General features: G+C 33.3%; 1 protein-coding gene across 13 annotated transcripts; it reads right to left on the bottom strand.

The window, feature by feature from the left end:
- Positions 1 to 204: 204 nt before the first annotated feature.
- Positions 205 to 11,412, bottom strand: LOC122300423 (kinesin-like protein KIN-13A). 13 transcript variants are annotated; one of them, XM_043111073.1, is made up of 17 exons: positions 11,209 to 11,412; positions 11,000 to 11,073; positions 10,573 to 10,837; positions 9,235 to 9,456; positions 7,667 to 7,855; positions 6,994 to 7,095; positions 6,680 to 6,757; positions 6,368 to 6,449; positions 4,609 to 4,771; positions 3,586 to 3,915; positions 2,427 to 2,645; positions 1,715 to 2,321; positions 1,546 to 1,611; positions 987 to 1,217; positions 741 to 900; positions 588 to 639; positions 205 to 455 (listed from the first exon to the last, which is right to left on the bottom strand). In XM_043111073.1, exons 3-14 carry the CDS (start codon positions 10,783 to 10,785, stop codon positions 1,035 to 1,037), a joined length of 2,454 nt encoding a protein of 817 aa, XP_042967007.1. In that variant the 5' UTR covers positions 10,786 to 10,837; positions 11,000 to 11,073; positions 11,209 to 11,412; the 3' UTR covers positions 205 to 455; positions 588 to 639; positions 741 to 900; positions 987 to 1,034. The 13 variants fall into 13 exon arrangements, with proteins under 13 accessions (XP_042967007.1, XP_042967005.1, XP_042967003.1 ...); XM_043111071.1 differs by having other exon boundaries at positions 205 to 452; XM_043111069.1 differs by having other exon boundaries at positions 748 to 900.
- Between the last annotated feature and the right edge of the window lie 5,571 nt (positions 11,413 to 16,983).

The raw sequence follows: 16,983 nt of genomic DNA, 5'->3' as shown, positions 1-16,983 counted from the left end.
AATTTTATTTCTCTATTGTATTTTTGGAAGGGATGAACCAAAATTCCCAATTTCGAGCTTACATCATTTGCAAAGACACTTCTCTTTTATTCAATTTCAATATATAGTGAGTCGATTTAACACTTGGTGAATTCTGCAGGCTAACACAAGTGTGGATTTGTGGTACTGTTCCTGTTGTCTGAGCAATTTCATCAGTCATGGTTCTTTAAGACAATGGGCAAATATCATTTGCGGAAGTACATATTCAATGAGTAATACTACAAATCTGTTCATAAAATCCATAAGCAGCACAAGCGAAATTCATAAAAAATATTCCAATGTTCATAAAAGATGTACATTTGGTTATACACTCCAAGAATAATGATGATTTGACAATTTTGAAGCCCAACCTCGCCCTTGGTTTACTGTAAGCTTTCTTCAACAGAGTTTCTCATAACGAACTAGCACGTAGCCTACTAGCAAATACAAATATCAGCAATATTAGGAATGTGTATCTGGACCAATCTTCAACTAGAATGCTAGTAAACAAAGTTGAGGTGGAGAAAATGATTCAGAAAATTGAGGAAATAATAAAGCATCGATATCACCTTTTTTTTTTTTCCATTTCCTAACTATAATTTGTGAATCAAGTCCAGACACCTGTAAACAGCCAATGTCCACAAACCCTTAAAATCTGGGGAAGATCAAATCAAACTCGCCTACAAAATACAATTGACAACAGTAAAACTTCGATTACAGACATAAAACCTTATTCTTGTTCAAACCAAAAGTTTGGATGTGACATCGACCATAGCCCTCTAGTACAGTTTTTCTGTGCATTGCCTTAGATACTCTCCCAAAGTACCTCAATCCTCTGGTCGTGGATCGCGACTCTGAGAGGAAGGAAAAAGTATAGTTTCACTGCCAGAAAAGATCCATATACATAGTAAGAAAGTCATTCAACGATAAAAAATTAGCACTGCAAAATTATACATAAAAAAAATTACATGGCAGTATATGGTGCACTCATTAAAGCAAAGAAACAAAGAGTTGCCTTAGCGTGGCACCCTTTTCCGACTAAGTATCTCCTGTTCTTTCAATCGGTGCTGGAACCTTGCAAGGCGAGCTTGCAGACTAACCAGACCTGCTGCCTTGCGAGAAAGCGCAAAGTTCAACTGAGTAACATAGTTGTCGATGAGGCTGCCTGGTTGATCCACTTCTGCCAGCAGTTTCATTTCCTAGAATCCAGTGAACAGTTCAGACATTAGACAAAATCGAAATTAAATTTGAGAAGCTATGAAAAAATATGTACCTGAAGTTTCTTAGAATTTCAAGCTTTTTACTAAAGATTAATGGGTGATAATGAACTGTGATTAACTCACATGTTTCAAATAAGATAAATCTCTGTTTTTCTGAGGATTATAGAAGATTATAACTCATTGTCATGATGTCATATGTTTTGGATTAAGAAATCAAAGGAACATAATCTATTGAGCAATAACCAACATATGAAGTCAAAACAACTCCAAAGTTAGAAACCTATTAACTGATCAATTTTTCACTTACTTCACGAACAATCTCCATCGTGTCTTCAATTTCTTTTCTATGAGCAGCAATTAAGGCCTCTTCTTCCTACAGCAGTCAAAATAGCATATAAGATAAACAAGAGGCAAAAAAAAAACCTCTTACAAAAAAATATATTTCCAGGAAAGGACAGCCTCCACAGATGTCCAACCTCAAGTATTGCATTAATATTTCCATCAGGCAGGGGTTCTGGTTCATATTGCCGGGGTCCAACATTATTTGAGCTGTAAGTGACTGTATTCTGCTGCTTGGTTCTTGTGGTAGAGAGATCTGATCCATTAACATCTTTTCTCAGCCAGTTCCCCAGCTTCTCTGATTTTTCTTCCCTAGACACTTTTCTACGAGGTGGTGAAACCTTCAGCACTTTCTCTTCTGTATCTACTGAGTTTTGGGAAAAAGAGGAGTTTGACTTTTGAATAGTAGAATCACCATAAGAATTTTTCATTTCATACCTCTCCCTGTCCATTGAGTCGGAAGCCACCCCTTTCTCATCTCGTCCATTTAATGGGTAACTAGATGAAACACTGGAGGACTGTTTATTGCTATACTCAACAGTAGGATTGTACAAGGGATTTTCCTTTTCCACAACCCTTCTTCCTACATCTGGTACTTTCACCTCTTGCCACTGGTCATGAACATCATCTGAGTCAACAGAAACTGGCAGAGATGATACTGATGAAATATCTTTATTAATTGGTGGTAATGAATTGATTGCCTGATCCTTTCTCACATTTCCGCTTCTGGAGAGACTTTTAACCCTGTTCATTTAATAGCCATTCTTCAGATAAACTTACAAAAGATAATAACCACTGACACTGGGATACTTCAATTTTGTTGAAGCCAGTGATAGTTAAAAAGAATACCTGTCTGCGTATCGCAAAGTATTGAGCGTATGCTCACAGGAACCTGCATTTGGAGAAATGCAAGAAATCATAACAGTCCTTGAATTGCCAACAAAGGAGTCACGAAGCACTTCTGTGAGTTTGCTCCCACGGAAAGGAATATGGAGCTGATCATTGTCAAGTGCACGAATGCACTCCTTGAGAGCCAAAAGACTCTTATTGATTTCAGCTCCCTCAATCCTGCAGTGAACCAAATGATCCAGGAAAGGCATATATAAGGTCAATTTCCACAGCAAGTAAAACAGCAGTCTAACATCGACATACAAAGCTCCAAAAAGTGGTTTACAAAAATGTAATATCTAGCTAGGTAAATATCTATTTACAGCAACTCTATGTGAACAACTTAGTACATTCAATTAATGTTTCCAGATGCATGAGTGGCCTTCCAGACCCAACATGAGCTAAAGTATGAGTGGCCAGGCTGCTGTGTTTGGGTGTTGAGGATACCTCTTAACACTTCTCAACATACTTTTTTTTGATAAGTTTCTCAACATACTTCACTACTATTCATTACTTTTTACAACTATTCAATATTTTATTATTAATTTTCACCTACTTTTTCACTACTATTCACAACATATCTCAACACTTCTCAACACCCAAACCCAATCGTGAAAGAGACAGGAAAACTGCAAAACAGCAATCACCTCTGATAAAGGGTGTTGCCTTTACTACACAGCAGGGTATACGTGGGAAACACCTAACCAGAAAATCAAGAGAAAAAAAAAGGTGTAGAAAACTCCTGGAGGTAAATCACCATAAAAGTGGATAGTGTCTGCTACAGATGCTTCCCTAAAACAAGCAAAGTTGAACAAGTCAGGGAAGGCTGCCTTATGTGTCTGATCCCCACATCACACATCATGCAAAAATCTTATCCTGTTCCATTCCTCCCAGAAATCTAGTCAATCGAACAAACTCCCCCCAACCCCTCCTAATATTATTCCACAAGCCCACTCCATTTGACCCATTGACACTTCAAGGTTGATAGGGTTATGACATCCTACTTCAAATCTTAAGTTACACCAAAGCGGAATCTAAAAACTTGGATTTTAATATTAGACACTCCAATTCTTCATGCTTGACTACACAAGAAAATAAGAAAAAGATGCACAAATCTGACCTTGTTTGCCTGTCATTGTCAGTGGTGTCAGCACCTCTTTCACTACCAGCAAGATCAATAAAAGAAATCTTCCCAACAACCTTCCCAGGTTTAGACTCATTTCCTTCATTATTACGCCTGGAATCTTTCACCTCATTGTGCTTCTTAATGACAAGTTGCAAGATAGCATGCGACCTGGAAGATTCCTCATTGGCACCAGTGGATCCTGTACTTCTTGCAGCATTACCTCTCTCAATGTATTCTTTAACAATTTGTACATCTGAAACTTCGAATTCTTGCAGTCCAACAATACAAACTTGTTGCTTTCCATCTTCTCTCATAAAAAGTTTCCTGTTGGAAAAAAATGGTCATCAGCAATTCCATACAGGCGTACATGTGAACACCCATGCATCCCACATGAATGCAAATGGCTACAAATTCATATTATAAGATGCAAATCTACTTGTTAAAAAATATATGGTAAATGGTATCTTATCTAACCAAAAATCATGCATTCTTGATATCAGACACAGTCACACCCTGCATGTATGTACTAGTTACTCAGAATGGTATTTCAAAGAATGATTTACCATCCTGATCCAGGAACTTCGGGTGGCATAGTTGCAAGTGGTGACCCTGTCCACAAATGCTTAGCATACAAAATTACGCAAAAAATTGGGTACTTGAAGCACAAGGACACGTGTTATTTGTGGGTTACCGGAGCAACAGATGCTTCACAGCATTACGGCATGATTGCCCACAAACTGCAAAGAGCTGGACCCAGAAAAATGAATCATCCACATACAAACACATGAAAACAATGCCATTAACTAAGTCATACACTCTCAGCTTTAACAAGAAACAGCTTTTACTTTTCTCAATGAAAAATGATATATACATATGGCTCTTCATGCCTTCCATAACCGCCATATCAAATGAAATGCATCCAGGTTTTAAAGCCAAATAATAATAATAATAATAATAGCAAATAATAATAATAATAATAATAGCAAATGAAATGCCAAAAACAATGAAAACACTAACTTTCTGTCACTGAGAAGATCAAAGAGTTTCCCGCCATATATCTCAAAATAGCTAAGCCACAATTTAAATCTCTGATTACGGTAGAGTGGTTTATGTAACAATCTAGCAATGTCTTCTGCAGCTCTGAGAGGTAACGGTTGCATTGTGAATGTCTTACCACTACCTGAAATCAACACAGCTTTGTATTTAAGTTAATCAGAGTAGAAAATCCAAATAAGAGTAGAAAATGTAAAAATCTACTCAACTCTTCTACTCTACTCTTCTGATCAGAGTAGAAAATATAATAAGAACTTACCTCTAAAAAATGTAAAAACCAGGAGCAGTGGCAATGAACAACAAAATAGAGAAAAAACTCAGCAAAAATTTGAGAAACTTGAGATTAGAAATTATTTCAAAAGAGAGATCTATAGATAGATAAAAAATTACATTGAAACATAAGTCTGCCAATAATTAAATAAGAAGCTTCAGCCAATATATGTTTTTTTAACTTTTTACTTTTATGATGTGGAACTCCAGCAAGGCAGAGCCCTTCAAACTAGGGATGAAATTGGTCCAGTTCGGTCAGTGTATTGCATGTTTCTCAAACCAAACCCGGTCTGGTTGGTTTGCTGACCGAAAAATTCAGAGAAACTCCTTGTGTGGAATTGAACCTAGGATATCTGAGTCTACTGCTCATAACAAACCTGCCCTTTGACAAATTGGCTGCAGCCTGACGGATAAAACTCCATCCAAGATAAATTCTCTATTCTAGAAGATTAGGGGGATTCCAAACATGGGACCAGATTTTATGCATTACCACTTAAACACCTTACACAACTTCTCTTCCAAATCGTAAACAACCATTTTTTCAAGACACAAAATACTGTTCCCTCCATCCCATTACAGATTATTTGCTTTACTTCTTTAGGCAGTTAGATGATAAATGAAACTTTCTCCCCTTGTTACCCAAGGTGCACTTGCAAAAAAATTTCTCCCCTTGTTTCCAGTAGAACTAATACCAAAGCCAAACCCCAACCCCAACCTCAACCCCTTATATGCTTTGCTTGACTTTCAAGATTACTTTTAAATTTAAAAAACTTTTTTCAAATTTAAATCCAATTGTTCTGACCCATCTAAGGGCATTTTAGGAGTATTTTATTAAAATGTGTCATTTATTAATTTTCATGTAATGTGGGGATGGATTCAGTATTTTATAATATAATACAATAAAAAACAGAGAATTCAAATAACATATTTTAACCTTAGTATTGTACACCAATAATAAACATGACACCAATAATAAACACGATCTGGCTGAAACTTGTTACTCTCCTTTTTTTAATTGGGATCTGGTTGTCTCAACAAGGATTTAACATTGGGGAACTGTTTCAACAAATATTTGTTTAAAATTCATAGAAAATTTTATCATTCCTCCATGTCTTCAGCACAAATATCTTCTTTCATCTCATTCTAGCAAAAATATCAGCATAAATAATTTATGAAGATCACATGATAATTTTCTTTGAAACTTGACAACCCCCCTCGTCCAAAAAAATTCAAGAAACAACATAAGTCCATTATGTGTCCAAATTCCTTTATACCATTTGTGATACATCCACAAACATACAAATTTAAAGAACCTATACAGTATGAGATGCATCCAAATTCCTGATGTTCTGAACAATTCATATTATTCAACAGGACAAGCTGCTTTAATCTTATTAAATGATTAAAACATAATTAGTTTGCTATATGGTAAGAGATCAGAAACTCAACATACCAGTCTGGCCATAAGCAAAACAAGTAGCCTTTGTTCGCTCAAAAATGGTAGGGATGATAGGTTCAACAGTGACCCTGTATACCTGCATCAGGTACCATGTAAAGAAGTCATGCATGGATCTAAATATCAATAATCATAAAGAAAAAGCAAGTGCAGATAAAACAAACGTCTCAAACATCAAACCAAGAATTAACAAAAAACATAAACATCAAGAAATGATTATATCAACACATTTCAAAATATTCATGTCTACAAAATATGTCGGACAAGTAGCAGATGGCAAACTTCAATCTATAGTACTAGAACGATTACCTCATCATTGGTGACATCCTCATCAAGAACAGCATCAAAACAAAACTCATGCTTCTCCACATATGCAGTCAAGTCCACCTTTAACACCAAGATTAAAATAAAAAAATATAAACAATCTTTCACCATGTCTCTCTAAGAGTGTGTGAGTACGAAGGAATAAAAAAGGTTTTTGTGTGTTTTTTTTTTTTTTTTGGGGGGGGGGGGGGGGGGGGGGGGGTTGGGGGAGCTCAATATCGGCAGCACAATTTAATTTAAAATAAAATTTAGCAAAAAAACACAAGCTATGGTGCTTTTTAATAACAAGCAATAATCACCTTCAGTTTGGGTTCATGGACAGTCAAAGCATTGTCATATACACTTACTATATCCTCCTCCTTCCGAGAATTCTCCTTTTTGTTCAAAGGCCTTTTACGTACCTAACATATCAATTAGAATACAATGGTTTCAGGATTTTCAGGAAAAGAAAATTTGATGAATGAAATCCCAGCTATTGCACAAGCAAGAAAAGTGACAAACAACATTATCTGTACCCATGTGCAATCAAGTCACGAAAGAAAATTTGGGACCTGCATATGCCCAAATGCATATGTAATTATCGATAAGTGATACACAAGGTTCATGGTTCCAAGTTCTGAATAACATATACTTTTGACAAAAAGAAGAAAAAAGAAAACTTATCAAAACATTTTGGTAACATATTTGTAAGCAAACATGAAGACAGATTTTCTTTTATAAAATAGGCAGAAGATTTGGTGGAGTGTTTTGTGCAGAAACAGCTAATAACATTAATAGGCAATCAAAGAAGGAGCATAGGTATCTCAAAATCAGCCCTGTCACATCATGGATATGGAATGGGCATTTATGGACTTGTAATAATCAATCAACATATTGTGTAAATAGATAAGTACAAATAACAATCAAAACTATCTTTTAGTACATAGTGCATGCCCCAGAGTCCCAGACAAAGAAACAAATAGAGCACCCTACCACAACTTTAATTTTAGCCACATTATTTTCCTTTGTGCTCTCTTTTTCATTTGCAGGTAATGGAAATGATGCATCTACATCTGGTCGCCCTCCCTGCTGTCCAATGCCCGCCACATTGAACTCATCATCAAATACTTTGGCACCGCCAGGCATAAAGGAAGAAGCCTCGAAGGGTTCTGAAATAACATGCTGAGAGTGGAAACAAAATGATGATCCATAGGGAAAATATATATATATATATATATAGAACACACTTTCAGCACAGATAAAATCATCCTAACCTTATTACAAAAACAGATAATACAACACAGGTAATATTTTACACAATAAAAAAAAATTCAAATTATTCAGAAAAAAGAAAAGAAAAGAAAAGAAGAGAAACCATTACAAATTGCAATAGACTTCAACCGTGTCTGGATGGTAATACGATGGACTGAAGGGGTAAATAACTAATAGGCAACAGAGCATTATTCTCCTTTTTTTCCATGACACTTGTAATCAACACGAAGAACATGTTAGCATTTTAAAAACTTCAATCAACTTTCTCACACAACCGGTGTGTAAAAGAGCAATCTAAATCCCAACCCAAACAATAAACAGCCGAAGAAGAAAGGAAAAAAAATCGACCATAGTGCCTTTTCTCTTACCAGTAAGAAAGCAAAACCGATACACTATTTTTTATTACTTATAAAAAAAATTAAATAAAGCCTTTGATTTCTCACAAAGGTTATCAAACCAATCCCTAGTCCCCACAGTAACAATAACCACGTACTTTTTGGATTCCATAAGATAAACCTTTCATATTAAAAATAAATAAAAGAAGCAAAGAATCCCCACAAAAAATAAGCCCAAATGCAGGTAATCCAATGAATCGTTCTAATGCCCTTGTTATTCCAGCACAATTTACTCCCTATATTTCTTATGCTTTTTATTTAAGTTAAGAAACTAGTTCCAGCCCAAAAAAGGTCGAGTAACTCATCCTATATGCATGTCTACTTGTAAAAGGTACTTTGAATTAAGCTAAAATGATTGTGAACCTCTGTAGTTGTTGGTGACTGAAGGTTCAGTAAATGATGCCACATGTGTTTAACAGTTTTTCTACCTATCAAAAAAGAAGAAGAAAAAAAGAAGCTAAAATGCTTAAAGCCTGATATATCAACTAGATGATATTGCCATTAGTCACTCCTTTTTTTCATTCCCATACAATGGGACAGAAAGACAAGCACATATTACTGAATAAAAATAAAAAATAAAAAATAAATTGAAAGGAAACCTCTTTGTGTTTTTTTTTTTTTTTTGATAGGTAAGGAATTGAAGGAATTGAAGTTTTTTTTGTGTTTTTAAGGAATTGAAGTTTTACTAAAAAATGAAATAAAACTTTGAGCAATAAGGAATATATCCATTCCATGGATTTCAATCTTACTTCTTAAGACTACACTATAAGGTACATTATAATCTGATTTTATCGGAATAACTTCACATAAACATTTATGAAGTTTTTATTTTATTGGAAACAATTTATGAAGTTTCCTGCACAGTTGAACAGAAAACCTTTCAAAGAAACATACCTCAGACAGAAGCTCTGTATCATCCATAGCATGAAGATCCAAAAGCCCAGCACCAAAATCGCCCTTAAACTCCGGAGAATAAAACCCATCAGATGTGGCTACCGCACCTGAAGTTTGGGCAGTATGCATGTATGGCTCAGAAGCAGACTCCCCATTAAATTTAAGGTTTCTCATCAACTTAAAAAGCCGCTGTTTCTCTTCAGCAGACTGAGCTCCATATCCCTATGACAATATCACATACCTCATCATCAAGTCTCAAACTTTACTCACACCAAAGTACATAGAAGAGCCAAATTTTAACAGCATTTCAACCATCAATATCACATGAAAAGTACTATTAAAAGACAAGCTTCACAGGTCAATAGACACAGAATGATCAAACCGACCAAGATTAGAACTGAAAATCCCTGAAAGGATGACCAGTGTCTTAACAGCAAAATCCACAAACTTTGACAGGAAATATGCATTTATTTCTCATATGACCGGGAGAAAAGAGAAAAGAAAAAAAAAAAAAAAAAAAAAGAGAGAAAGAAGAAGAATCAAAATCAAACATGATTATTTTTTACCATTAAAAAACTATGAATATAGTTTATTGATAAGTCACTTGAAATAAGTTTATTGGTAAGTTATATACTCCAACAGCTCTTAGGCCAACATCCTTATCCTTCAACCAGTTTTTATGGGAGGTATAAGTGTCGAGTAATGCTACTATGCCCCCTAATTTATACGACTCACTTTGCCCCTTTACGTGGCACCACACGTGGCTTATTTAAAAATATATATTCAAAACAAAATGGCTCCCGAAAACACAAAAAGGGGAAGACTAAAACCCTAGATTCCCTATACCCTTTTACGTTTGTGTTTTTAATTTTTTTTAATAAGCCACATGATATTGGGGTGTCACGTCAATGGGGCAAAGTGAGTGGAATAAATTAAGGGCATAGTAGAATTTCTCATAAGTGTCAGTTATTTCCTATAAGCCATAACTCATTAGCAATAACACCATTCATTCAAATAAAAAAACATTAAATTCGCAAAAAATCTAAAGCCTATCGAAGAAATGAATAATCAAAATGACAACCCAGGAAGCAATTAACTTCTCTAATTACCTTTCCCCGAAAAATAATGTCAACTCTAATGGGATCACCGAAAAGAGTGATCAAAACGACCACATAAACGTACAGAAATATTCTGGGAAAACTTCATAACAAAACAAAACTACAGGCATTCATTCCAAACATCAAAAAATAAAGATACCATGTTCACAACCAGCCCATATATCAATAAGCATACCCTTAATGTTACTCAGGGCATGAGCTTCAGCAGTGCTACGATTACCTGCACGAGAAGATTAGGGAGGAGGCGGTGATCGATACTGGCGGAAGCCAATGGAGAGGCCAGATGCTGCAAACCAGCGGACTGAAGCCACCGCGCCATGACCGCATCGCCAGCGTCGCTCGCGGGGCCTGCATTGTGAACAGACCCGCCACCGGCATGATCGAATAGGGCGGTTGCCGCAGCAGCATTGCTCTGCTGCATCTGGCCACCCATGTGGCGCTGCGATCGTCTTTGAGGAGCCAACTTTAAGATCTATTGGACAACGCTACACACGCGAAATTATCCATCAAGTTCAAAACTAAGGGAAAAACTGAAACAAAATTCACAAATTCAAAATATAACCATTAAATTTCTAATCCAAATAAAAATCAAAAGGACAAACGAGACGGAACTCTTGAAGCCAGTGATATGAACGAACGGTACTCACAAGGAGGGGAAAATTCGAATTTAACGTAGAACATGAAAATGATGACGCGAGAACGGGACTCAAACACACGGAATCTGTAATTAGATGAAATCCGGTTTCAAAAAGACAATAAAAAAGAAGAAAGAAAGAAACTCCAGTACTCCAAGTTTCAAATTCACAACGAAATAGTTAAAAAGTTACAAGCATTTTGAACACATGAACACGCGTACCGGGCTGCGATAAGAAAATGGACGCTATCAAGGTCTGCCTTTCTTTTGAAATTCTGGGTTGCGATCGGATCCGAAGCAAAAAACCTAAATTGATCGGACAGGAAAGGTTCAATGTCTCTCTCTCTCTATATCCATCTCTGAGAAAAGGCTGAGGCTCCAGTGCTCCACAGGAGAGAATACGGCTTCGTTTTTCTACGATTGGTACGTTTATTTATTTTCGAAGTGGATTAAACGGCTATTTTAAACTTCCGTAAAGACTAATTTGCCCTCATTGTTTTTCGTAATCTTCGGGTTCGTCGTTTTGTAATGTAATCGACGACGAAGCGTTTGAAAAGGTTGGTACCGACCGTAAAGGGTAGTTTGGCAGCGTGGGTAAAAATTAAGGAAATCAATTTCTTTACATCAAATTATAATTAAAAATAAAAGTAACAATTCTATCCATCATCTATTTTTTTATTATTCCCTCGTTATCTTATAATATAATATTAAATAATATGTTCATAATTAAAATATAATAAATAATCTTATAATTATCTAATACCACATTAAGTAATGATGAAAATTATGATTTCAAAAAAAAAATGATGATAAAAATTAAAATGATAAGTAACATTACTAAAAAAATATATTATTTACATAAACATATGTACTTAAGTGTTAGTAATTTAAATAATGAAAAAAATATGATTTAAATTTGAAATTCAAATTAAAAAAAAATTAATAAAATAGAATTAACACTCAATATGTATAATAATAGAATTTTCCTTAGAGGCTTGTATTTTGAAATTTATGGAAACTTTATTACCAAATATCCAGACTAGATCATATTGGTCAGTTCAGCGGTTGAGTCCAAGATCAAACTGGGATTAACATCGGTTCTTATTTAAATTCACTATCAGCTGGCCTGCTCTACATCGGTTTTGACCGGTTCCAAGTTCCGACAGCCGATCTAAGTTAATCCCGATTGATTTGACCCGTTCTTTTACAGCCAGATAATCCGGTGTTAATAAGAAAACAAATGTTTTTTTTGCTTGGATTTTTAAAGCTCAATAATAACCCTGAAAGTAAGACGGCAATTTTTATTTGGTTGCCAATTAAACAAAGCAATTTAGTCCAAATCAGTCGTTTAGATAATTCCTTTAAATATTAAATCATTAAACGATAATGTCCAGACGGCATTTAGAACGAGACACAAACAACTATCAAACATATTTACTGGGGATCCTAATCTTTAATTCGAGATGTAATGTGTTTAGTAACGACACCTACCACTCTTTTACAATTATCTTATAATTCATGTCTCGATCAACCAATACAAATCACGTGATTACATTGAAAATGAATTTCAACTTTATAAAACCATTTGTTATTTTATATAAACTAATAAAATATTTATAAAAGAGTTATAACTGATCATTTATCAACACATTTTTCATTCAAAAAGTGTTAAAATTATAAAGAGATTTTATAAAAGTAAATTTATAAATTAATATGCTTTCATATAATACGTTAGATCTATTTTACAATAAATATAGTTTTACAATCTAACATACTATATCAAATAATGTCAATTTATAAATTTATTTTTGTGAAAATCTCCCTCCGTGACAATAATTACTATGGATGTTTGGCAGGGTAGGAACACACAGCGGCAGCATGAGACCACCAGTGCCCTTTATTTTGAACAATCATGCCGGAAACGTGCTGTTTCAAAAGGGAACAATATATGTAAGAGTTTGTACTTCAATTATTTAGATGTCTCCGTGTACAAATAAAAGCATACGTTTCCTTTTGCATAATGCACAGCTAGATATGTTCCAAATATGGTATCAAGTTTAATGTCTAAATACTCTGTTTTTTAATTATATATTCTTATAAATATAAAAGGTTTTGATACATATGACTTTTTCTTATGAATTATAAGATAATTATTGTACAGTTTGTCGTGTTTTTATTGTTGATGATATGGAAGTCTAACAAAGCAACCGGATGGAATCTTTTTACGAGAAGATATAAAAAATAAAAATTTTATGTGCAGTTATTTTTATATATTTTTTGTACATTTTATTAATATGATCGATTACGTCATTTTTTAATATAAAATAATTGATTTGGTTAATTATATTAGTAAAGTGTATAAGGAGTACGAAAAAATGACTTAATGTAATATAATTCTTTTAAAAAATATATACAATTACACAAATTAATGTTAGATATAGTTTTAATGTATATAAACATTGCGCACTCTTTTTAAAAAAAAAGTAAATTCTATTATTAAAAAAATAATTTTTTATTTTAATTTTAAATTTACCTATTTTTTACAAATGAAGTATACAAAATTTATATTCCCTAAAACTGTAAATATTATTTGTAAAAAATGTGTAGTCCCAACCAAATGCTCTACAGCAAATGCATTGCATGGTTCGAATAAAACAAAAGTGAAAGGCAAAGAAGTCAATATTTTGTTTGAAATCATTGTTTCAAATTTTAGATAAGGAAGGAACCGTTGTAAAGGTTGTTATTCAATCCCATCTCGATAAAAATTACGTGGTATTAACTACTGACTCAAAATTCAATGGATAATGATGCAACAAACTTGATTGTTTCAGAGTATTCGATGGAGCATTTAGATGTTGAAATAATTTTAAATAATTTGAATTGATATGTAAATAATATTTTTTTATGAATTCCTTTGAGATATGTTTGAATGTAAATAAATTGATATATGTATTTAAATGTATAAAACTAGTTAATATGAGTTTTAACTTTTTATAAAAAATTAAAAAAGTAGTGAATTCTAACAATAATTAATTTGAAATGTGTTCAAATAATTTTATCTTTCAAATCCAAACACAATCTATAATGCAAAAGAGAGAATAATAGAACATCTCTCCGAGGGTAAGAAAACCTAGTAAGAGTGTTGTCGGGGGAGGCAGTACACAGCCCATTTCAAAATCCACTGAAGAATGTTGCTATCAAGTGAGAAACCAGGAATGTAAAGAAAAACTGATGAATCGGGAAATCGGATTAGACCAGACCAAATCAGTGGGATTAGTCTAGTCCTGAATTTGGTTCAGTTAGGTACCAGTTTTATTTTTCTTAAAACCGGTCAAAATTGGTTTGATTCCCATTTTTCTTTTTTTAAAACCGAAACCGGACTGGTTCATATATATATATTCTAATTTTTTCTATTGTATATAATTTTTATATAGAATATATAATTATATATAAAATAATTTTGTATTATATGATAAATTACTAATTAATATAATATTAAATTTTAAATTCTTATATCATTTTGTTTATTGTATTAATAGTTATACTAATATTATATAGTGCATATTAATAATTATACTAATACTATATCACTATATATTATAATATAGTATAATATATCACTATATTATATATTATAATATACTACAATATATTATCACTATAATATTATATATTATATAAAATGTAATATAATATATTAAAATTGAAAAATTAGACCGAATCGAATCGGGAATTGATAAAACTAGAGTATCAATTTAGGAGAATAACTGGTATATGATCGATTTTAAAAAATGCAAAACTGATATATATCAATTCAGTCTTAAATTTTATCTAAAACTAGATCGGATCGAACTGGTTACATTTTTAAGTGCAATCCCTATAAATCTGAAACAAAGGAAAAAAAAAAAAAAAACCTTAAAAAAGATAGAGAAGACAAAAGAGTCGATCTTTGTACAAAATGTAGGCAATGAATGATGTCCTAGATGCATGAATCCGCATGTCAAAATGGAGATCTCAAAAGAAATTTTCGGCATGCCGAGTTATCCCCGATATCTTAGCTATTTTTGTTGAAGTTCCTTGGTTGCCGCACAACCGACAATACTTTTAGAGTGGTGTTAGTGTTCCGTCCTGTTTTGACCTATGGGCATATTGATTAGTATAAATCTGATTTTTTATTTTAAATATATTTAAATATTTTAAAAAAATAAAAGAATATTAATATATTAAAAATTAATTTTTTAATCATTAAATAAAAAATTTAAATACACAAACAGTCAAAATAAAAGAGAAAACTCGTGAAACATACAAGCATTTTCCATACTTTTATGGGTATTGACGAAGCATGAACAATACGATAAATAAATAATGACCACAACAATCACATGTTTTAAATAAAATTACCCACAAGTCGTGCTTTTGTTACCACCAATATATTAAATTTAAAAAAAATATTCTAATTATAAAAAAATTATAAAAATAAAATTAATGAGTTAATGTAGTACATTAGATTATAAAATTATTTTTATTATAAAATAAATTTAACATATGAAATCATTCAAATTATAAATTTACTTATATATATATATATATATTTTTTTTTTTTTTGTGATGGCAACAATTTTCTTAAATTTAAGACCGGTTTCCACTTTCCGCCGGACCTTTAGTTGCTTTTTGGAGCTAAAAAACTTTAAAAAAGCAAAGCATAAGGAATAAGGATACATAATTAATTAAGAATACGTAGGTTGTAAAAGATGTGTTGGTTTAAATGTGGGCCAGCAAGGACGATTATATTGCTGTTCGATCTAAAGGTGGTGGGGGGGCCACCTGAAAAGACGAGGCTTTTCAAATCTATCATACCTTGCAATGCACTTCTTTTCGAATAAAGTCTTGCTTTAAGTAAAAGCATGTAGGTTGAGACAGACCCAATAATTAGGAATGGCAATTTGAATTAAAGTTTCATCATTTGTCGCCTCTTTGTTATCTCATCTTTTCTAATCAACCTCATTGGGAACCCTATTAATGATTTCAATGGACACCAAGTCCTTTGATTTTTTTTTTTCTTTTTGATATATGGAGTTGCAATATTAGCCAATAATTTTTCAAAAATGATATGCACACGGACAAAAACATGAACAATGAAATTACTGTACGCTTGGAACTACTCATTTGAACTTGAAGACATCAATTTCACTAAAGAAAAAAGCTAAAGACATTCGGCATGCGTAACCATTGCAAAATTGGTGCCCACGTGAAAAATAACACTTGCGTTTTGGTCTCAGTCCCTTCAAACTCTCTCCCTATCTTCCTTCGAATTCTGTCCCTTCTTTTGTTGATCATGAAGCTTCAAGACCCAGACTAGACTCTCCCCCTTCCTTTGTCCCTTTGAACTCTCCCTCCATTCGTCTCTTTGAAGACCATGAAGAGCAGGAAGTCAAACAAAAATCATCCTCCTTCTTCTGCCTCATTTTCCTTACAAAATTATTTCTTTGCCTCTCTCTCTCTCTCTCTCTCCCTCCCTTCGAGTATCACATCAAAATGGTCTTTACTGTTGATTCTAGAATTTGCAAAAAGCAAGTTTAACTTCAACGGTGACTGCATCAAGTTTTAAATAGCATTTTTGTAAGTCATATAAAAAAGATAATTTTTTGAGGGTGGGGGAGTGATCCTGCCCTCTGCAGCCACGCATACCCTATATTGCAACAACCATTTTGGATTTAGGAGAACTCACAACCAGCTAGCATCAACAAATAGTAATTTGTCTAGAAAGATCAACAAGAAACAACATAAGTATGTTGAAAATGAGTTTAAGAAAAATTTAGGAAATGGGTTTGGCAAAAATCTGGATATGGGTTTGAAAAAAATTTAGGAAATGTATTTGAAAAAAATCTAGGAACTGTGTTTGAAGGAAATATGTTATTGATATCTTAAGAGATTGAGTTTTTTTTCTAGGTAGAGAAACGCTTCAACCTACCAAGAATCTTAAATGTGCTTTGGTTT

This window comes from Carya illinoinensis, chromosome 2 (assembly GCF_018687715.1).
Source record: "Carya illinoinensis cultivar Pawnee chromosome 2, C.illinoinensisPawnee_v1, whole genome shotgun sequence".
Lineage (NCBI taxonomy): Eukaryota > Viridiplantae > Streptophyta > Magnoliopsida > Fagales > Juglandaceae > Carya > Carya illinoinensis.
This window is presented reverse-complemented; position numbering and strand designations above follow the sequence as displayed.